This window comes from Poecile atricapillus, chromosome 5 (genome assembly GCF_030490865.1).
Source record: "Poecile atricapillus isolate bPoeAtr1 chromosome 5, bPoeAtr1.hap1, whole genome shotgun sequence".
NCBI lineage: Eukaryota > Metazoa > Chordata > Aves > Passeriformes > Paridae > Poecile > Poecile atricapillus.
This window is the reverse complement of record NC_081253.1, coordinates 25864768-25887572: the sequence shown is the minus strand read 5'-3', so window position 1 is coordinate 25887572 and position 22805 is coordinate 25864768. Positions and strand designations below refer to the sequence as shown.

General features: G+C 37.3%; 1 protein-coding gene across 13 annotated transcripts in view; it reads right to left on the bottom strand.

The window, feature by feature from the left end:
- The window catches only part of ADAM23 (ADAM metallopeptidase domain 23), a 78990-nt gene that overhangs the window by 8275 nt on the left and 47910 nt on the right, over positions 1 to 22805 (bottom strand). For 2 of the 13 annotated variants that reach the window (XM_058839906.1, XM_058839907.1), the window contains exons 22-26: positions 21346 to 21465; positions 20207 to 20375; positions 18267 to 18378; positions 10087 to 10177; positions 3874 to 3967 (exon numbers count right to left, since the gene is read on the bottom strand). In XM_058839906.1, coding sequence (XP_058695889.1) covers positions 3919 to 3967; positions 10087 to 10177; positions 18267 to 18378; positions 20207 to 20375; positions 21346 to 21465 — 541 coding nt within the window. In that variant the 3' untranslated portion in view covers positions 3874 to 3918. Of the gene's footprint in view, positions 1 to 597; positions 1745 to 2919; positions 3968 to 7867; positions 7923 to 10082; positions 10178 to 15559; positions 17316 to 18266; positions 18379 to 20206; positions 20376 to 21345; positions 21466 to 22805 lie in introns of those variants that run through there. The other 11 variants (XM_058839908.1, XM_058839903.1, XM_058839905.1 and 8 more) reach the window with 10 other exon arrangements.

The following is a 22805-nucleotide window of genomic DNA, read 5'->3' as shown; positions in this document are numbered from 1 at the left end:
AAATCCTATATTCAAATGACAGGAAATAGAAGTGGATAATAGTGGATCCATTATTGAGAGTGTTCCCTCACTCTATTGTTCTAAATGAGAAACATGCTTTCATACAGAACCTTGGGAGACACACAAAAATGTATTTTGTTTCCCTGACTGGAGCTGGAGAAAGCAAAACAATATCAGTTGTTATCTGGTAACTGTGACATGCATGCATTTAATTTTCCCAGGCTGGCTTCACTAGAGTTATTCTGGCAAAAAAATAAAAGGGAAATGGAGTTTCATTCAGTATTCCATTAAAGTGATGGCCATAGTATCTGATTGTTATCATGTTATTATTTAAAGAATACTTCAAGGGCCTTATATTGGGACTTCTTGTAATTATATGATTCAGATTTTTGAGCTGGAAAAGGCTACCCTCAACTAAGAAAAGCCTCCAGGTCTCACTGAACTCAGTGTAGCCAGCAGCTGGGACTTGAAGCAGGCTGGGCCCATCCTGGGTACCGAGGCGCTGGTTCCATGCACGGCGGAAAGGCTGCGTGCAATGTCCTCCCACAGACAGAGCCTCACTGTGAGACTTGACACAGTTTGAGATCTTTCATAAAAGAAAACTCCATTCAATTTCCACTACTACAAATGTGATGATTCCTTGAACACAGAAATTAAATTAAACTGAGAGAATAAATAAGCAAAAAAATTGAAAATTAAAAACTACTCCATTCCATGTTCATGACATTTTTAATACTCATCTTGCTAAGATGCAGAACAAGAACTATTGAATTTCCATTCATTAGCAGCCAACAGGATATGAATGAGTATTAACTTCAAACAAAAACTTGATTTATAACAACATCAAGTTGTGCACTTTAAAAAATAATTACAAATCATTTTTAAAAGGAAGAGTAACAGTGGAAGCAGTAATGAATATAAAACATGACTGATCAGGCTTAAAACATAACTTCAAGTATTCTATGGCATTTCCTTAGACATTTGTCTCATCTGTTTGTGCAATACCCATCTTTGCATAGTAAAGAAAAATTGGTTAGACTCCAGCCTTAAGTGATCTGTTTCTGAACATGCACCTATACAGCTGTAAATTTGCCTTGCAGACTTCTCTTTTAGGAGTATCAGCTCAAATCAGTGAGATCATGCAGCAGACTGGAATGAGCTACACAGTTACCACAGTTTCTTGTCCAGCTGAATAGGTAAATAATGGAGCAAAAGTAGAGTGGATGAAATGGAGGCAGAATCAACCTGGTCTTCTTTTGGTGATGCTTTGCTATGAACAAGTTACCGCTAAATGGATATGCACTTCCCAAAGCACAGTGATGGGGATGTACAAAATTAACACCTATCACAAATCCAGTCTTTTAACTGTCTACCAGCACCTCAGCCTGTGCCTGCTCTGGGCTGTGTTGTCACTTGTGTCATGTACACACAGGGCAGAAAGTGTGTTCTTCCCATACACACAGTGGCTGAGGACTGGAGCATTAAATCAGTCAAGAAATCCTAATTGCTATGAAACTGCTGGTGTAAATAAAAACGTTACTCCAGCACTGAACATATATACATAGTAGCTGGGGACCACTGTGGTCTGATTTAAAACATCACATCACACACTAACAATGTTGTTTGTGAAATGCTTCTCCAAGGTTTATTACACAGGTAATTCATGTATATCCAGTTGACTTATTGTAATTTTTTATACCACTGGTGTTTCTGTTGTGGGTTATGCTTGCTTTGGAAGCAGAACCTGAAAAAAGTTAGACATTGTGTTCCCAATCAAAGCGTTTTTAGAGAACCATAATAGAGCTGCAAGTATTTTTGGTTTGTCAATAGAGAAATGTCACTATTTGATTCTGATTAAAGCCAAGCAGAAAACGTTTAGAATAAGGTTTATAATTTCTATTAATGTCAACTACCTGTGTGCAGCACCTTTAACTTATAATGTAGTAAGTGTAAATGTGATTATGTTAAAGCTGATTGAAAATATTTAATAACTATGAATCAAAACCAATACATTGAGACTACTGAACTGAACATTATCATAATAAGAAAAATAACTGAAACCAGGTTTTATAACTCACAGGAAAATGTCTGCAGCATTTTTTAATGTTTCGGCTCTTAAAGCTAACTTGGGAAATGGATGTCCTCTGAACAAAGATGCCAGAAGTAGTGTAACTGGGCTTCTGTTGTTACTAAGCTACAACTTTTAAATTAGATGCAAAATTACAAAAGTCTTTAATTCTGATTAATTATCAGCAGACACAGCAATTAAATTTTCAGTTATTTCACTTACCAAATTATTTAAATTTTAAGTCAAGATTAAAAGGATGAGCCAGACTGTTCAGCTCTGTACTTTAAGGGAGCCATAAACTAGATCTCTTCACAAACCTTTCTCAAGGCAGCTGCAGCCAGGTGAGCCTGGTTCCTAGGGACACAGGACTGCTGCCCAGGACTGCTGTCTAAAAATCTGTGTTTGTACAGAAGGTGTCTCTAAAAGTAACGACAACACACCTGAAATTACCCGGGATTTTGCACATGTTGTGATGGTAACTGGCTACCAGTAGCCAAGGGTCAAAGTATTAATCTTGCATTAAACTTTGGAAAGTGACATGCATCAAAGAGATTCAGGGAGTGAGTTAAAAAAGGTCAGTCAATCACCTTTGCAAGCTGCTTCAAATGGATGGGTAGAAGGCAAGGCAAGAATAACTCATTCCAAGCTTTAACTTCTTTTGAGTACTTTAAGGCTTATTTAAGTTTTTATTTTACAGAATCTAGGCAGGAAAAAAAAGTAGCTTTTCTCAAAAGAAAAAAAAAAGAGCTTGGCACTTCTGTGATTTGCTTGAGAGTGTGATACTTATATAATGGAAAAGTCTGTATAACAGCCAAAAAAAGTAATTCAGACTTATAGTCAATACATAGATATGCATTTATACATTTTAATTGTTTTTGGTTTCAAGCATACAAACTTTAGATCACATCTGTTTGGTGTCAGAACTCCCTGCATCTGCATGCTGTTATCTGCCTTTTTTGAGCAAGCCCAGAACATCTGCTGTACAACATGCTGCAGAAAAAATGGGGAGGAAAAAAAACCCAAAACCAAACCCAACATCAAAAATAGATTTACATAAAGAATAGAACCTTTTTATATGGAAATTCTTTTCTCTCATATATATATATATTTATATATAATCTGTGAAAATGATGCATCAAAATCTTATTTCCATATTTACACTTTTTCCTTCTTGGAAGAATTCCATCCATCATTTACTAGCTTCCATACCCAACAGGCTCCTGTCCAAGGTAGACAGTGAGCTCAAGGTGCAGGGAACCCTCAAGTCCAGCAGCAGAATGCACTGCGTGGCTGGAAAAGCTATTGAAGCCTGGCAATGGCTTCCCAGTGGTTTGTATTTATCGGGCTGCACATTCTGCTTGGGGTCAGCTTGCTAACTTGGTTGTTTGTATGTGAGCCATGCAGGTTACCCTTTCAAAATTAGCTCTTCATGCCACTGGAGTTTGATAAGAAAAAGGAAGTCATGCGAAATCAAGTGAAGTTAGAGTGCCAGCAGGCTGGGAAAGAATCTTTTGCAATTCCATTATTTTGGAACAGTTCTCTTATTGCACTTGGTCTGTGTGTCTCCTTTGTAATTTGAGAAAAGGAAAAAAACACCTGATTTTTGAAGCAGTTTGCTTGTACCACTTGTCAGTTAATGTTAACAGGAGGAAGGTGAATAGAGGAAGTATTTCCAACTTGTGTCCAAAGAGGACAATGTTCTACCAACTCAAATCCCAACATCCCAACTTTGTGTTTGTGGTTACTGTTCTCATGTTCTTCCGTACTGATTTAGTTCCTGTGTAGCTACAGCAAAGACATCATACCCAAAATCCAGTAGTGCAAGAAGCAGCTTTTTGAATGGCATTTCTTCAGATAGGGCCTTGTTGAGTTGGATCGAACCTTCGTTTTTTGACATTTCTTCCAGGTTGCATCACAAGGAGATGGAAAGAGAAAAATGCAAGACATTAGTTAGATATAACAGGAACAAAGCCATTGCTAAGGTCGTAGTAAAGTAAAAGGCTCACACTGACACAGTTTAACCGGTAACTTTTTCAAGGGGTAACTGTTTAAAGAATTTGGTTGCATGCTTTCTTCAGCATGATATCAAGTACTGGCTTCCTTATGCAGTTTAAAGAGCATGCTGGCATACAGAAATCAATAACTTCTGTAGTACTTCAAGTGGTGCTCTAAATTTGTAGAGCTTCCCAGCTCCTGTTAACATGTGTGCACTAGGCCAAGAATGCACGCATCTACCTAAAGACAATGAGTCACAAGTGCCAGGAATGGCAGCATTTCAGCCCAGAGGCTTGAGTTCTCAGAGCATGTGCTCAGCTGTGGCTACACCACAATTAAGTTTCTGTAACCCAGTGTGACAAAAGTGTGTGTGCCTTTGTGAGCTCTTACCACACCATTGACCATAAATGCTGTGAATCTTAGTAAGGTGCAAAAGACAGCTGAGACATTGCATTCGAAGGAGACTGGACAGCTTTGTCAGGTGTGTGATTAGAACTGAATGTTAACAGTGGGCAGCAAGCTGGTGACATCCAATCTCCTGCGATGTTGATGTCCTATGTCAAACAGCAAGACATTAGGAAGCAACAACAAAAGTTGGGTGCAACCTCCCCAGTATCTGGCTTTATGTGGGGCATCAAGCAAGGGGCTCATGCATTTAGTTTCACCATTGGGCATACACACCACTACCACCACCAAACCAACATGCAAAAAATACAGAACAGGAATTCATATATTCCCTAGAGCTACAGACCAACCCGTGGATTTTCAATCTTCTGCAGCCCTGTTAACCTCTACCATTGCTACAATTTTCATTCTCTACATAAGGTTTAACTGGTGGTTTGAGACTAATACAAAGGCAACATCTTTTTGAGAGGACTTCCAGAGGCTGGTAATTCTTGGGCATCCTTGATTTTGGCTTTTTCCTTGGATGCCTGTGGTTGGATTTGTGCAAGATGAATGCTTAAGAATTGCTAGTTTCTGAAAGAAGATTATTGTATTCATCTTTCAGTCTTTTCCCCTCCAGGATTACTGTACTAAAGCTCCTTTGGAATGAGGCTGACATGACCTCAGTATCTCAATTCCTCGTCCTCTAAACTACAGGTAAATTTGAGATGAGAAAATTAATTTTCAGGCCAACTTCCAAAACTGCCAGATAGGTAGTCTGAATATTACAGAACTTGGTTAAATGTGAGTTAAAGGCTGCTGTGCATCTGCTTGTCCTGACAATTTAAACGGGAAAAGGACATGTCTGCTTTGCTTCCCCCCACCTCCTCCTTTTAAATACTGTCTAGCATCCTGAATTCAAGTATTACTGATAAACAACTGATTAGTCCTTTTGAATCAACAATGGAGATGAAAAATCCAGGTGAGATGACTTGTCCTTCTACTATATGGGAAGTACCAAATTCCCGTTTGCTTGAAGAGGACAAGTCCTTAAAACAGACACTGAATTACATTGTTACCTGAGCTTATTTTAATTAAAGAAATGGACTTCAAAAAGTCTTAGAACATGGTACAGAGGATAGATGTTAAGCTAGCTTTCCAGTACAATCTAACAAAGCTCTTTTGACTTTTATCCTATCAGTTCTTTTCTAACCCTATCTTCACTAGTGTACTGTTCCAGTACAAGCCTCGTAATACATTCTGTGATCTGCCCAAACCATATCTTTACTTATTTCCTAGTTTTATTCAGCAGAAATACAGCCTTTGAGGAACAAGACACTGATCAAACCACTGCCTTTCTTCACTTAGGATATTCTGCTAACAATGTTGTATGAGAGAGAAACATGAAGAACTAAAATAAGAGCCTGAAATACGGAACTATGAGGTACAGTGTCAATAAGGAAATGGTACACACATGCAAAGCTTTAACAAGAGCTGCCATCATAGCACTTCAGAGGTGGGCAGGGAGGTGTTACCCTGTAGGAACTGAAATTCTGTTCTGATTACCTGACCTGCTTTAACAACTTCATCCTGAATTACCAACCATTATAATACTAAAATGAAGACAATTAGTAGCCTAATTTAAATTGTCAAATAGAACAAGTCTCCCTCTTCCCCAAGAAAATTACAATAAAGGAGAGTAGTTGAGTAGCAGTTTCTGGATATTTCCACCATTTATAGCTAGAAGTTATAGCAGTACAAGGTTCCTTCTGCTATGTTTCAGTTAAATGGTAAGGGAGCAGAAGTGTCCTCTATGGAAGGACACCCAGGAGAATGATGCTGCTTCCTAGTCTTCTGTTGGTTTATGTGGAAGATCTTAGAACATCAACTTCTTTGCATTTAAAGTTTTAATGCCTCTTTTAATAATGAGGGTCAGCCTTTCTGTCTGTAATCCAACCAGAAAAAGAGTCTCTAACAAAAAGAAAAGTATAGGTTATTTTTAATCAAGAAAGCACTCCATGCTACAGCACATCACTGCCTGACATGGTCATGTTTACAAAGAAACAATATTTGAGAAAAGAAAAACTGGTTTCAAAAAGGGCTGGATGTATTCAAGAAATGCCTTGCTGCAATCTGCTGCATTCTTTTGTGCAACTAACTAGGAATGTGGTCATAGAGTACATTACAGGCAAATGTGTGCCCCTGTGTGTGAGCATGTAAGTACAAAGCTTTATTGTAGTATTTGCAGATTTTATGCAAACCCAGTATTTTAATAATTTCAAGTAGCTAATGTTTTCATAGGCATTCCTAAAGCATGGTTCAAATGCTGAAGAAGAGCTTAAATAAAGTTTTGCCACAAAACTGATTAAAATTAACAAAATGAGGGATTAAAAAAAGCAACTTAAAATAAGACACCGATCTCCCATTTATTCTGGTGGTTTGGCAAAAAAATGAGAAAATACCTCATGTTTGATTCTAGCTGCTGTTTGTGCAGTGATGACTGGATTTTGGTCCACAATTCATGCTTGATGGAAATGCTGGTAAGGGACCACAACCTCCTTCCTCATGAAATTGCCACCAGCATTCCACTGCTTTAACTTGTGAAAACCTTTAGGGTCTAAACACAACCACACAGACCAGTGCTCAACCTCAGCATCTCTTATAGCTGGGTAAGTCTTTGGTTCCTCCATTAATCTTCTGTTAAAGAAACAGAAAACCTTGCAGCTCTTTAGTGAAGAACAATTGCTGGAAATAGAATTGTGACTACAATCAATTCTCTCTCTGCCACTTTGGTATTCTGCTATAACAAGCAGCAGCTTTTCATGTGCATTTGCACATCACTCTTACTAATATTACCTCTTAGCAGTGTTTTGTTACCAAAATTGCTGTTAAAGTCAGTAACAAAAGCATTAATTTCCTTGTATTACTGCAGTAGCTTAGCAGAACTGAGTGCTAGAATATGTGCTAGGAAAAAAGTGTCAGCCCTGGAGATACTCTCTAATGGTAAAAATGTCCTTCCTATATTAAACACTGTATACTGAAACCTTGCACAGACTTGCTGCACCAAAGTTACGTTCTTACTGCTGTCTAAATACCAACACATTTAAAAGTACTAAGCAAGGCTCAACTGAGTAAAATCTACTTCTTAAAAACGTTTTTAACCACAGCCTTTAAGCCACCTGAAATGTGTCATGAGATTCTATATTCTGCAGAAGTGTCAGTTAACATTTTCTTTCCTATTCTGCCCACAATAACTTGATTGACAAGTAACCTTGGATTCATTCTTGAAACTGGAAGTTGTTTGTTGAGCTGTCTTTACTTTGTTTCTCTGAATTTGCATCAAGCCTTCTTTTACACTTCCCCTCCAACCCCCACCCCCCACCTCGGTTCATGAACAAAGTTTGCTTAGTTGCAGCTTACGTTTGATATGGACTTGACACCACAGTACCGTATGTTCATATGAACATCTGATAACCTGTGAAACAGAAATCACATCTCCCAGTTTGTAAAGCATTAGCTATCTTCTCTCATAGTTGCAGAGACTAAATATATCACTTGCTTAAAAAAAAAGAAAATAAAAAAATCCCTTTATTATCCTCCTCTCTATCTGCAGCCAGGTATCAGGGGTCTACATGTGCTAGCCCTCTTTGTGTACAAGCTGAAAAGCCTCTTCTGTTCCCCTCTGGCCCCCAGAAGAAACATGCACTTCAAGCTGTGAGCTAGGCCAGGCCAGTGTATTTGAGGTTCTGCTACAGAATAAACAGTTGTATCTTGCTCTTGAGAGAGTAAGAGCTTCAGGAGGCATTTCCAGTGCAGATCCTCTGTAGGGATAATGAACTTCTCCCTTTGGGCAAACAAATGACCCCAGGGTGCAAAGCTGACTTGTGACAGCAGTTTGAGAATTGTGAAACACAAAGAAGAAATAATCAATTAAATCCTGTATTGTTTTAGACAGGGAGGGATTGTCCTACTCCTCTCTTTTGTGTAAGGTCTCAAGCTCTGTGGCTGCTGGAGGCAGGGGCTGCAGTGCTGATGGCAAAGGGCAAAAGGTGACCAGGGCAAAAGACGGCTTGAAAAGACTCAGAGGAAAAACTGACAATTTTATATTTTCATGACATGTATTTTGTTTTCAGCAAACTACCTTGTGCAGTACAAACCTATCATCTAGGGATGCACACCCTGTTTCTGCAAAGTCTATGAATTGCTAAGTAATGGATAAATGTCTCTTAGGGTAAAAAACTCATCCAAAAGGGTAAGCTGACTTTTTCCCAACAGAATCTAGCTTGGCTAATTCCCATGGGTGCCCTCCCAACAGGCACTGAGAGAAAAATGAATGTGGCAGGTGCTGAGTCTTTCTGAGAACACCCAACAGTGACAGGCAGTGCAAGAGGGAGTAATTGCCTTGTCCAGGAGAAAGGGAAAAGGCTGATTTGCAGCTTTCAGCAGGCCTGAAAAAGATTTTGAAATATTTTGCTTCTACATGCATGTTTAATTAAGGCCAGCTGAAACTTTGAAAATATAGGAGTATAAACCAGAAGTAAAACATTTTCAGGTGCCCTTTGAAAGTGAATAACAAGATAAATATGACCTTATCACTAGATTCTACTTTGATAACTGCCTTAATCATTTTTTCTTCACAAACTTTGACATGAAATATGAGTAGAGACCATAGAAAATGTTCTTTGAATTATTATTATTATTACTACTACTTATTCTCCTTGAAGAATTATGGCTTATTGTTGTATCATGGCTTAACCTTGATTTGTGTTATTGAAAAGAAACAACAACTTTAAATGCCATGAGAAATCACTTGTACTTAATTACTTCCATGATCTGTTAGGTTATAAATACTGATTCTAAAGGGAGATCTTTTTTTACCAAATACAGACCATGCAAGTGGGCAGAATGGACACTACAAAAAGGGTAGGAATTAAGTACCTTTGTACAAGACTCTGTTTCTTTTAACAGTCCCAAGTGGAATGACTAATCTGCTAGTTCATAGTTACAAAACACATCAAACTAGAATTGGGAGAGAAATGCTTTCATCTTTCAGGAGAAAGCTCAAGATTTCAAAATGGTCTCTCTGAACCTGAATTTGTTTTGTTTTTTTAATTGTGTATCGATAATAATAGTAATTAAAACAGTAACCACAAACAAGTTAGGTCTGCTATTCCTGAGTCAACTATGTCAGCACAGTTGTTCCTGAAAAACTACTCTGCTCCTTCCACCTGATCACTTACACAACATTACTCATTTGTCAAAAAGTTGAGCAGTTTGAAAGTACTACTACATTTAAAATAAGACATGTATCTTTTGGGGGCTTTTTAACTAATGTAATCAGCTTCTGAGAACAACGCCACTGAATGGAGGTGAAAAAAGACTTTGTTCCTTAAGTGTTAATTTAATTTTCATGAATTCACCTAATTCTTTTATTGTTATTCAACTTTGCACCCTGATAACATTTGCTCTTTTTAAATCCATTTCCTCCACTTGTTTACTGCATGTGTAATTTCTTTTCTTGTTTAAAGCCGTTTGTTAGAGTCTGGGGAACTCTTGTAGCAGGAACTCAAAATTCAGTGATATAAGCAAGAAATAGAAATGCCAGAGCCACCGAAGAGAAGACATGCGGCATTGCTTACTTAAAGCCCCATCCTGTCCCCCCAAGGACAATAGCTGCTACCAGGATGGCACCAGCGATGGAGCCTATTATAAGATTGGTGGCACTAGGACCTGTGATAAAGGATTAGGGTAAGACAGACATAAGAACCAACGACTTCATTCACATCATGTGAAGCATCTGAAGGGTAGTCAAACAATTCAGGGCATACAGACAGCACACAAGGTGATGCCTCTAGACAGTTTCAACAAGGCCAACTTAACTTATTTTTCTTTAACAACAGGAACAAACAAAGCTCTTGGTCTCTGCATTGTGCTATGCTGACTTCTACCATAGATAAAAACCTGGTATTAGACAGTGAATTCCATTGTAACTTACTCCATTACCTGCTGCATGAACAGTCAGCTGCGGACACTAAGATAGTTGTGAATAATTCCTTATCTTAGAGGGAAAAGTATGACTGCTGTATGTTTTAAGGCCACAGAAAATGAGAAAGAAATAAAAAAAATCAAAAAACCCTCTCTTTTTTTCATGGAGCTCCTGAAAGGTGTAGATATTTTAATTTGAGCTGAGAGTATCTACCACCACTTACTCATCAGAGTCCAGACTCCCTACAGTTACATCAATGCTAAATTTACAATTGCTTGACAAAAGCAAAGGATTATATAATAGAGAATGACAGTTGAAATAAAAATCTATTTCCACTGAGCTTTCCAAACATCAAAGCATCTCTTCATAATCCTCAAGAAGCTACCGAACAACAGAATGGGGAAGGGTGGAGCAGAAAAAAAGAGCAACAAAAAGAAGCAGCACAAAATATGTTCGTGCAATTTTCTGAAAAGGGCAAGAGAACACCTAAATAAGATATTAATAATTGACCCTTAAGTGCTCTGTTTACACAGGACAGAGGAAAACTGACAATAGGCTTGAGTAACATTTGCTCTGTACAAAAACTTCCTCTTGCAGTCTTTGATGTAAAACATTGCATCTGAATTCAAGGCAAAATGAAAGCAACTCAACAATTCTTCTGCAGCATCTCACACATTTTTTATTTAACCATTCACATATTCAGGAATAGCCTTCAAAAACAATTCTTACCTCCTATCCCACTCTCCCGAAACCAACATTTTAACAAAGCAATTGAAATTTCCTAATTAATTATTCTGAAACTGAGTTTGGAAAACTGTCACACAGCTAACACGAGGAAGAGAGAGGAGCAGCCAGAGAAGAGCAAAGAAAGAGCAAGGGCAGCTGCAACAACTGATAGTTTTAAGCTATTAGGTCGGTATCACAAAACCTCCTGCCCAGCCCCACGCACTGCAATAAGCACTTACCCTAAGGTTTAAAATTCACTGCGGCCACTTAACTTTACTGCCTCCACTACATGTTTGTCACCTCAGTGCTTCTGGAGATTCTGATTAGTCAAAAGAAAAACTTTTTAAAAAAGTTTTAAAAATTGCTTCCTGCAGTTCCTACACAAAAAGTATGGTGGAATATGAGTGGACTGAAGAAAAATATATAGTGAGCTTTACAGATGCACAGTGCACAAATTTACCAACACAAATCAAAAGGTAATTTTGCACGATTTGGAAGAATGTATCTTATTTGGACTTACCTTTAAGCCACACCTGGCTCAAATTAACAGGAGTGAGCATGGTGGAGGGTAAGTGCCATCCTGCAGGCATTGTGGTTCCAATTAAGGCTTGCTAGCAACAGCAGCCTAATGAGCTACCATATCTGACTGAGATCTATGGCTTACTCTGGATTTCATCAAATGATCTCACAGAACAAAAGACTCAAAACACAGCAAGTGATTTATCTGTAATTTCATTAGCATTTTTCAAGGCTTAAGCCAATTTCTTTCTAGCCATAGAATGCCGTCTTCTCACAAGAGAGGTACAATGATTAATTGATAGTAACAGTCATAAATTAGATAAATTAGATAAAGATGTGCCAAATCACCACCTTTTACATCCCTCTTCTCATTCTGTTCCATGGTTGTTAAGTGCCCAGGGATGTGTATTGATTTAATGGTGCACATCTAATCACCAAACAGCAGTTTACTCTTTCAATAAAGTAAATCAGTATTGGTTTATTTACTATAAATATAAAATAATTAAATCATTTTAAACAGAAGAAGATAATATACAAAACAATTATGGTCAGGTAATAGAAAAGGATAAATATATAAAAAAATCAAGCTTGTAGAATAGGTAATATGACTAAACAGCAACCACTTATTTAAGAGACTGGAGTACTCCCACTGTTGAATCCCAGTTTCAAAATACAGAGATCTAAGAGGATCACTGGTAAGTCATTTTATGGACACAGTTTGTCTTAAAAGTACTTAAAATGAGATTATTTTCATGTGTTATACCTTACTGTAAGGATCCTTGCCTTATGTTTTACTACGCATTACCAAATAAATTATTAATAAACCAGAATTTTGCTACCAGTAAAGGGGCATTTCTGAAGAAAAATAAAAATCCCTATGTTTCAGCTCAATAAGCCTCTCTAGTCACTGCACTCAGATGCTTGACAAACCAGAAGTAAGAGGAAGGTTTTAATAACCACCATACTGCAGGATCATTCTCCATCCAGACTATCACAGGAGGCAACACTTTGGTACGTTTGTTCTTTCTGCCACACTACTGCTATAACCTGCAGACAAATTTATCAGGAGGAAGCTGCTGCAGATAACTGCCTGGCACCCCTTTTCCTGCAAGGACACTGCCTCTGGCATGGCTATCCCACCATCCCTGGCTATCTTACAGGACCCTGATACAAATCCTACTGAACATGTTAAAGCAGAACACACCTGTAACTTCAGAAGATTTTAGAGTATTCCCTAAATCTTCATTGTCATCAAATAGATCCTACAAGAACTAATACACACCATTTGAAACTCTGCCAGTATTAGAAAAGGCAAGTTTACTGCAGACTGTCCTGCAGCAATGCTGGTGATCTGATGTATTTTCTTGCCAGCCACATCTTCTGGTTTAAGTTATCAAAGCTAAGTATCCATTTTGGTATGAAACCTAGAAAAAGACCTACTGCACTATTTTATCCCCCATGATTCCTGAAATAAGTTCATAAAGCATTAAGTAATTAAAGTTATTTCAGCACTTTGAACAAGCATTTGCAATTTGCAAGTGAAGTGGCGAGGGAGGAGGAAAGACAGGTCCTGGCATCAGGTTGTGGTGATCATACCCACCCCTGCAGCCACACACAGTAAAGGCCAGTAGGGCCTGAAGGGCACAGGGAACAGAGAGGGAATTTGCATTCCCTACGTGCTTTCTATAACCAACAAAACATAGCAGTGGCTTGCCTTGAATGCACATTTATAGAAGAAACCAGAGGACAGAGAAATATTGATGAGATGTAGGAAAAAAGAATGAAGACAAACAAAAAGAATGAGTCAGGTAGTGAGCAATAAAAGCAGAGGAGAGATGAAGAAAAGCTGGCATTGGTACAAAAGGATACAGCAGCAAGAACAAATGGTCAGGGACACTGGTCAGAGCTGAGTGGTTTGAGACAGCAGGTGAGGGAAGAGACAAACAGAAGGGAACAAGGCAGAATGTAAGCAAAAGGCAAGTAGTCCTCAACTTGTAGGTAAATTTTCTGCTCCAGAATTTGTCCCCCAAATCTCTACAACTTCCACAGTCTTCAGTTTTTAGCAAGCAGTTGTAAAAGCTACCAGTAAAACACAGATCTGATCTTTCTCAAGGAAGTGACCTATTACCTTCTTCCTTCTATATGTTTTCTGTGAACACAAAGGTCTCTTCTGAGAATCTTGGATCAGTTTCATGTAAGGACAGGTTCCTAGGGCTGCAGACTCAGACACACAAAGGACTAGAATTGTGTGTGAATGCCTTTGCACTCAGCTGTGATTGGAAATCACAGACTCTCCTGCTAATGAGTCCCCCTTGAGAGAGGTGCCACTGTCACTTGCCAGATGTCACACATAGTACTAGAAACACAGAGAAGTTGGAAATCTCAGAGCAGCAAAATAGCAGTCATAGCATCTGTAGTTTGCACAGTGAATGCAGAATGAAGACAGCTCTTATATGGGCCTTTTTTATATGTGCATATATACATAAACACAAATTTATATAAATCATAGCCATTGTTAAAATTGAGGTCTTGGGATAACACTTAGGATTACCATTTCCTAGAACTATGAAAAGACAATAAATATTTATCATACATATTCTTTATATATGAATACTACTCTCCTGCACAGTGCTATCTTGAGGTAACAGAATCCTAGCAACAGAACCTTCAGAAGCTTTACTGTAAAACTACCTGTCTGTATGACTATCATCAGCTTTCATCTGCCTAGCTTGATCATTAGACTGAAAGCCCTGCACGTAATGAAACAGTTCACATTACTCAGTCCATTTAGAAAAATAATCAATAAATTCCATTTTTTCTCCTTTTCCTTTCTTCCTTTTTTTTGGGGGGGGGGGGTTGTTTTGTTTTTTGTTGTTGTTTGGGTTCTTTTTGTAATTTGGTGTAATGGAAACATTCAGACATTTCATTTTATGGTGACAATGTAAAAATTCACAAACTTTTTGTTTTATGCCCCACATTATCCCAGACAGGAGAAGGTTCAACACTGCATGAGCAAACCACATGACACAGACACAGTCAAATCACACGACAAATACGATCACCACAGGACAAAGCTAAGGGGCAACACAGAGGGCTCAGGTGCATACGGTTACCTCACACACTAAGGCACCAGACAGAGAACTCAAACTAAGAAAAGTGCTTACTCTATTCCCCACCCTGTGCCTCCAAAAATCACCCCCAAGGCCAGTATGGTCCCTGCCACTGCACCTATTAGCCTGTTAGCGGCCATGCTCACTGTGTGGAGGGAAAAGGGAAGAATTTTTCAGGAAATCATCGCATATATGTCTGAAATGAAAACATGAAATAATTCCTCAAAGGAATACTTTATTATATAATTCACTGTTGGATAAACAATTCAAATCTCCTCACAAACCTTCGTTTACCAAATAACGTAGCTTTAAAAACTGTGAAACAAGATCTATTCAGTTTTCTTTGAATGCTTGCAAATATTTCAATGAAAAGTTTTCCCATAAATTCCCTTCAGCTTGTGATTCTATTATTTACTCTAAAAGGGAACATCCTCAACCTAGTGCTTTTTTAAAACAGCCAAAAGGTAAATAAATTGCCAATAAGAAAACTTTCTTTTTGATCACCAGAAACTTACTGTATCCACAGCATAATTAAGAAAATGAAAACATTGTTTGGAAACAATTACACCTCAAGAAAAAAAAAACAAAACAACTTTTAAATCAATTCCTTTACTAATTAGTAATATTTTGCTTTGTTACTGCATTTATCAATATGACCTAAAACCAGGTAACACCTTTTAAAAGCAAAACCTACCCTAGAAACATGCTTCAGGTAACACCCTAGAACTTTTGATATGTTTGGATAGTCTCTCAAGGCATTGAGGCCTTGTTTTTAATCCTTAGGGGAACTCTTTTGAGGGAAAAATTCTGTACATCTCCTATGTTAGAAATTAAAAGTTTGATAGATTCATTGAGTCACTAGTCACAAGCAAGGAGCTGAATTCCCTGTCAAATGGGAACCTAGGGACAGAGATTTTATAGACTCCATGCTGAGTGAATTGTTTTAAAATACTTGGGGAATTTTTTTCCTGTTTCATAAATATACACACACACACAAACACACACACACACTTGAGACATAAGTTCTATATTAAAATAAACACTACTCCACTAGTCAAATAAAGGCCTAATTCTGCAAATTAAACTGCAAAGAATAATCTCATGTGTATATGGAGTCCCACTGACTTCAAAAGTGCTAATTCGCACTCTAAAAGTAATTCAAAGTTTCTGCAGTAACCAAAACCTAACAGCAAGAACTCTATGTCTTCCCAAAACTGCTAAATGCTGTGTACATCTGCTAGTACAGGATACAGTAGGTTGCTGAGTTTAGAGTAATTCAAGAGTCTTGTATTAATTAATAGCAACATAATACAGGGCCACGAATTTTTTTATCCTGAAATAGAGAATGGAGCCAAACATCAATTGATGGATGATGGAAAAGTCTGAAAAGTACAGCAGAATAGCAGTCAATTGTCAATTATCATAACAATGCATAAATAAATAGCAACAGTCCCTAACTATACATGTTCTAATTGTAACAAGAAAAATGCTTGGAGTTTTAGTGTGAAAAATCTTAAACCTATTAGATGAATTTTCACATCATGAGTGTTTCACTTCCTCCAACCTTATGGCTAAGGAAAAACAAGTATTTTGGTTTCTGTCTTAGACTTGTAAACTGGCTTATGCCATAGGGAATAATATGGGATAAAAACTTAATGGAAGCTATTCTTGAGTATGTTGGGTCATTACAACAAAGAAAAGTACTACTGTACTCTTCTGAAATCTTCTCACAAAGGAATTCACCTACAAGCACACAGAAAGAGAACATAGTGTTCAGTCTCCTAAATTCACTTCTAGGTGATTGAACATTAGTAAATTACTGTAACACCATAAGAAAAATAATCCATCTTTTGAGATCATTGAGCCACCTTGAACAAAAGCACAGTCTGCCATTTTGCAGAGGACTCCACTGAAAATGCAGTCTAAACTTTGCCTGTACCTGCTGGCAGAAGTCCATGCACATACTATTAATTTAAGGCATTTTTGCAGAATATTTCAATGTTCATGTATTAATTTTCACAAAGGTACATCCATTCTGAACTAGATGAGTAAATCTGACTTACAGCAATTTATCAAAGATAAGTGTACCTTTGGTGTTACCCATCCTACAGACCTTTACACAGAGGAGGGAATCATTTCTTACCTACCAGATTTGGAAATGAACAAAGTAAAATTCATGCACTCTCATTGTCACAGCTGTAAATCCTGCTCTCCTCATCCACACACACAAAGAACTGAACAGCTCTGTAGTGTTGGTCTTCATAATTTATTCTTTTTTAATACTCTTTAAGCAGCATTCGACAGTCAGGAAGGTTTTTAGAGGAAACAGAATGATAAGTGGTTTGTAAGGCAGAGTACAAACCAGGCAGCTCTACACTGAACAGCGTTGGGATTGGGAGTCCAGAAAGCACCTGCACAGATTCCATATACAAATCTGGACTGGTCTATGGAGCCTCCATCACAACAGTAATTTGTTTCAAGATGATCTCTTCAAAACAGTTGTTGGCAAAGGTCTACTGGAACCATTCTGCTAAAGTGTAACAGAAAAAGGCACACAAGACAGACGTGGTGCAATTCCAGAGGGACATACTTAAATCCTGTCCTTTCTTGAAACCTTGGTACTTTTAGTGTCATCAATTAGAGTCTGAGTCCTCAGGACTACATTTTTGAACAAGTCTTTTCTCTATCTGCCTTGCAAATGGAGCCAAAGAACCTGGAACTGGGAACTTTGTCTGTAAATGCATAAGACTGGATGAATATAGTCTGATGTTGAACAGTGCCTTGATGACAGGAAAGACATTAAAAATTGGACAGCACAAGTCTGAAGATATCCAGATATTCTTTGGCAGAGGAGTCGAAGAGAAACTCAAATACTTTCCTTCCTCTTTGAAAAAACTTTTGGATTACTTTCTCAACACCTCTTCTTTGTATTTGCACTTCATATGTACTTGAAATATGTACCAAGTACATAAGAACAAGCAACACTGATTGTAAGAATAATTTAAGTTCTCAAAAATCTTTTTTTCTTTTATTGCAAAATGATTTCAAGGAATCTGATTTTACCAGGGACATTCCACTTTTCCCTTTTTTATGCCACAGGTCTCTGAATTAGTTGACTAAGAAAACTGAAAATCTCTAGTAAAATATAAATATTCAATTATCATAAAAAAATAAGAGCTACACTAAGTCAGATTCCAATCACAACAAAAATTATCATTAAAAAATAGAGAATAAGGGACAAAGGAAACATTAGCTGTTGAAATCTTCCCCAAATTTATATTAGAAAAATAAAAGTTTTATCAATTCTCAAAGTAGAAAAGCCTACTTCCTCTACATGAAGCAGAATTTTACTCTCTGGGTCTAAACACAGCTGTACAAAAGTATTTGTTTTTTATATACTAATTCTGCTACCATATGTCAACAGAAAAAACCATCATAAATACTTAAAAGAACATAAAAACTGAAACAAAACACAAACCCTTGGGTCCTTCATCCTTCTTGCCACCAGTATCCCTGACAGGATCATCAATGCTGCAGTCTGTCCCAGCCCAGGAGAAATTACAAATGCAAGTGGCTTCATTACTACAAACCTGGGAAGAAAAATAAGTGACAGCCGTTAGTTTTTAACTACCATTTTATTAGCATGTCACACTGCATTTATTTAACATGCAATTAGACATTTAATTAATGGTATAAAACTTACCTATTTATATATTGCAACAATAGCACTTACATAACACACCTGGAAGTTTGCCTTAACCCTCCTAATACTTTCACACACTAGGAGAAGCAGTACTGGTTCTATCATCACTGGCACTACACACCTGCACAGGCTGTGCAAAATAACAGTAATTTAGCTAGACTAGTTAGATCTTCACCAGCCAGATACCTGGACTCTGGGCCTGGTTGCCCAGATGGGATACAAACATTTGCCTTTGCAAAGGTTTAAGACCTCGTTACATTTTCCAACCTCTCACATATAGCTTGCTCCCATGTAAAACAAAGTCGATATATTTTCATGGGTTTTGTCAGCATTTTTCCTGAGCAGCAATAAGGAATGCTTGTCTGGCTTCTAAAAGAGAGGGAACAGTTCTTCCCAAGTTTACATTTAGCTGAATGACATCTAAAAAAGGACTTAGCACTTTAAAATTGGCAGTATATTTATTAGATACAAAAAAACCTATCCAGTGGACAAAACCTCAACCATCAAAACTATACTAAGAGTCAATAGCTATAAACTTTCCATATGAAAAAGAGCATGGAATGGTGTTGCTAGAAGAGGTTACTGTGGAAAAAAAGCACGACACAAGAAACAGACAAAGAATGAAGTTTTGATTATAGAACTAAAAATTAAGTTAATCATTAGACAAACAGCTAATTTTCGGATGCTGGAACATAATGTGAAAAAACCCAGGAAACAACCTACCCACAAATGATTCTAAGTAGCACATGTGATTTTTTAATTCAACTTTTATCATGCTCTGCTTTTAAGAAGCAGTCACTGGAGAATCTTACCTTAGGAGTTGAAGATAAACACATTTTATGACAGGTTTTATCAACTGAAATACTCTTTTAAAATTAGGAATGGTAATAGTCCAAAACAGAGCAGGTAAGATAGTTTACTCACCCTTCATGTCACTCGCAAAAAGTACCAAGATGATTTCTAATCTCCTAGATACTTTACTTTCCAATTTTAAAATTTTTCTTCTTGATTTTGAACCTAACCCTCTACTTTGAAACATCCAATTTCATATTCAAGTATAGACAACAAGAAGAAATAAGACCTTTCTCGTACAAAGTCTAGCCCTTTAGGCAAGTGTTAGTCTCACTGAATCCCACAGTGGGAAGGTTTTATTGGTATTTAAAACAGTGAGCTGTTCATCAAAACAGACCTAACATCTTAGACAAATGATTTTATGGGTAGAATAACAGAACATTAACATGCCTGAATGTAAAATGATACACTTTGGAGCTGTTCAAGAACTGTTTGGAGCTGTTCAAGAACTCCCTCTCTGCTGAGGACCCACAGTTTGGAATTTTAATTATTTAAGCCATGGGCTATAAATCTATGAACACAAGACCAACTTTTATAAAGGTGCTAGTGTGCAGGAAAAAGTTTAATTGAAGATGGCAAGTAGCTTGAAATATGGGTAGTACATTACAGGAGTCCTTACAATAACTAATGTCCAAGGTCCTTCTTGCTACTAACAAACCCAACTCTTTGGATCTAATTGCAGAACCAATTTGAGAACTTTTCTTTCTAAAATTGTTTTACGCATCGCAAAATGGCAGTCTTCCCCCGAATCCAGCATTTGTGGTTTCAGATCAAAAGGTCTCAGGAAGACTCTCAGGTGTTAGGATCAGGTAGAACAGAGAGATCTGGGGAAGCTGAGCTGCTGATTCCCACTACAGACTCACCCCATGACCAGAACAGACTTTTCCATTGGAACCAATGGGACAGCTGCTTATGTTCAAGGACTGAATTGGCAGGCACTTTTTGTCCAGACACATCATCTGAGGTCCACATGGAGCTCCATCCTCCACATAACCTAAATCTGTATCATCATCTAAGAGAACATGAGCACCACTAGAAGAAATAAGTTTTTAGATAGTATTAGTATGATGACTGGAATCTTCTCAAAATATTAAAAGCATGTCAGTGTAGACACTAGAAGCCTCACACCTTTCTGTCATTTAAGCATTCGGACAGACTGAACAAACCTAGTTTTTCTGTCTGTCCACAGCAATGACAACAATGTTCCAGTTGTCAAGATAAAAATAAATCTAAATTAGGACTTAAATACTCAAGAAAGGCACCTTAGGCTTTGGAGTTTTTGAAATCTCTGACACACCACGTTTTTTTCTTTTTTTTTCCCCAAATGGTGTGAAATACTATTGCTAGACAAAATACTAAAAAACTAACTTCCCATATGATTTAAATAAAAACACTAGTGGAATAATGCAAGAATTAAGAATCACTGTTCACTCAGGACCCAACTACGTAAGAGGGCATTCTTAAGGTGACAGCAATGCTGCCAATGTCTTCCAAATACAAGCCCCAGTATTGTGCGCAGACCTAGTAGTGCAGCAGACTGAAACTCATTTACCTATTCTTTAATTGAACTGCAGCTGAACATCTTATCTTGCCACAACTCTGCAGTTTCCTTTCTCTCAGCCTTCACTTCACTACAGCTGTTTCTCTGAGTATTTAATACTCAAAATCATTATATTTAAAATACGGGTCTTTGCAAATCACAGACTTTCTCCATCCCCCGGAAGAACATAATGCTGAGCATAAAGCTCTGACTGTGAAGTTCTGCTATTAGAGGGATCAAGCAGAAGATTCAGGTGTATAACCCGTATTTTACACTCTTTAAATGTGGAATATTACACTTTTCATAGTTTAGGGGGTTTTTTTTTAATCAAAAGAAATACCACCCAGAATAATGATTTTGCTGCAATTACCTAAAATTCACAGAAATTTACATTTATGTCTGTCTTAATTCAAATGGTTTTGACAGAGATATATCATGTTGGAATACTGCATTATCTTTTACCTGCAGTCCACTATGCGTCCTTGATGATAAAAAGAATTTGGGATAATTTCTCCTTGAACTTGACCAACTCGTGGAACTCTAGTAAGATTAGTACAGAGCAAAAAGCCACAGAAAACATCACTGTAAAATGAAAACATAAATCAAAATATTACTGGAATAATATGAGTTAAAGTTACAAAAAGCAAGTCTGGCAATGGTGCTGCTGATCACAGTAATATATTCCCATAAGCCACATGATAGACTTTCAGAGTGCAAGCCTGGAAATAAAATTTTATTTAAATGACGAGAGGCAGAAATAAGTCTTCGTTTATTCCAATGCACCAGTGAATGCTCACATGAGCACAGAATGTATCTGTGCTCCAAGAACAATCCAGTACAAGTAAGAGGAGCCAAACTGTAGAAAGCTTTGACATGTTAGGCTGAATTGCTTTTCCCTCTCTCTGGCAGCTTACACACCCTACATTAATGTCAAGCTTGAATCTTTCATATCATTTTACTTCCCTTGCAGGACAACAGAACCATAACAACAATTTTTAGTGTGCAGTTGTGTGTGCCCAAGTTTTGGTAAAGAATCTACTTTTTTTAATGTCATTTTATATCTGCATATATTTAAATAGATATTTATATAACACATACAACATGTATTTTATATCTTCAATAGAAGGTTATCAGCTAATACTGATGGTCCTAAGTCACAGAAGCAGCTGGATGAATGCTGGAAATCCAGTTAAAACTGAAAAAAAACATAAATAGCCCTTCAGACAGATCATTGGCCTGCATCTCTCTACCAACAAAGAAAAGCTTTTATAGAAATTAGTGGTTTAACATACACACATTAACATTAGAACACATTATCCTCATCTAAATATTAAAAAATCCATGAAACAACTCCTTATGATTCTATCTGAAAACTAATAATAAAAAAGCCACTATACAAGCATCAAATAGTCAGAGAAGGAAAATGCTATTCCAAAACTGAAATTTGTATGTACATAATTAAAAATTACAAAACATAAGTAAACCAGGAGAAATTTAAGTCTATCTACTAACCATCATTAACCTGAAAAGTATATTTAATAAAATATTCATCTAGTAATGATCACACGGAAATGAATTAGGCCTTTTCCCTGCAGAAGCCAAATGTCTAATGGTCCTCTCTGGTCGAAATAAAGGCTGGAACAAACCTGAATAATCTGGTGTCAGTCCCAGAGCAGTGAACAGAGTGTGTGTTATTTGCAGCCTAATTTATCCCTGGCAAGGAGGAGGTGTTCTAATGTCATGAACTTGTGACTTTTTGTTGTCTTGTCCCTCAGCTACTCTGAAATAACTGAAGTCACAGTATATTCATCTGAAAATCTAGAATCCTTTAAAAGTTGCTGAGTCACTCATAGATTTGTCAGAGTGCAGCTTTTTCAAGATGCAAACCTAATGAGGGAAAGAAGATTCAAAATAATGCAAAA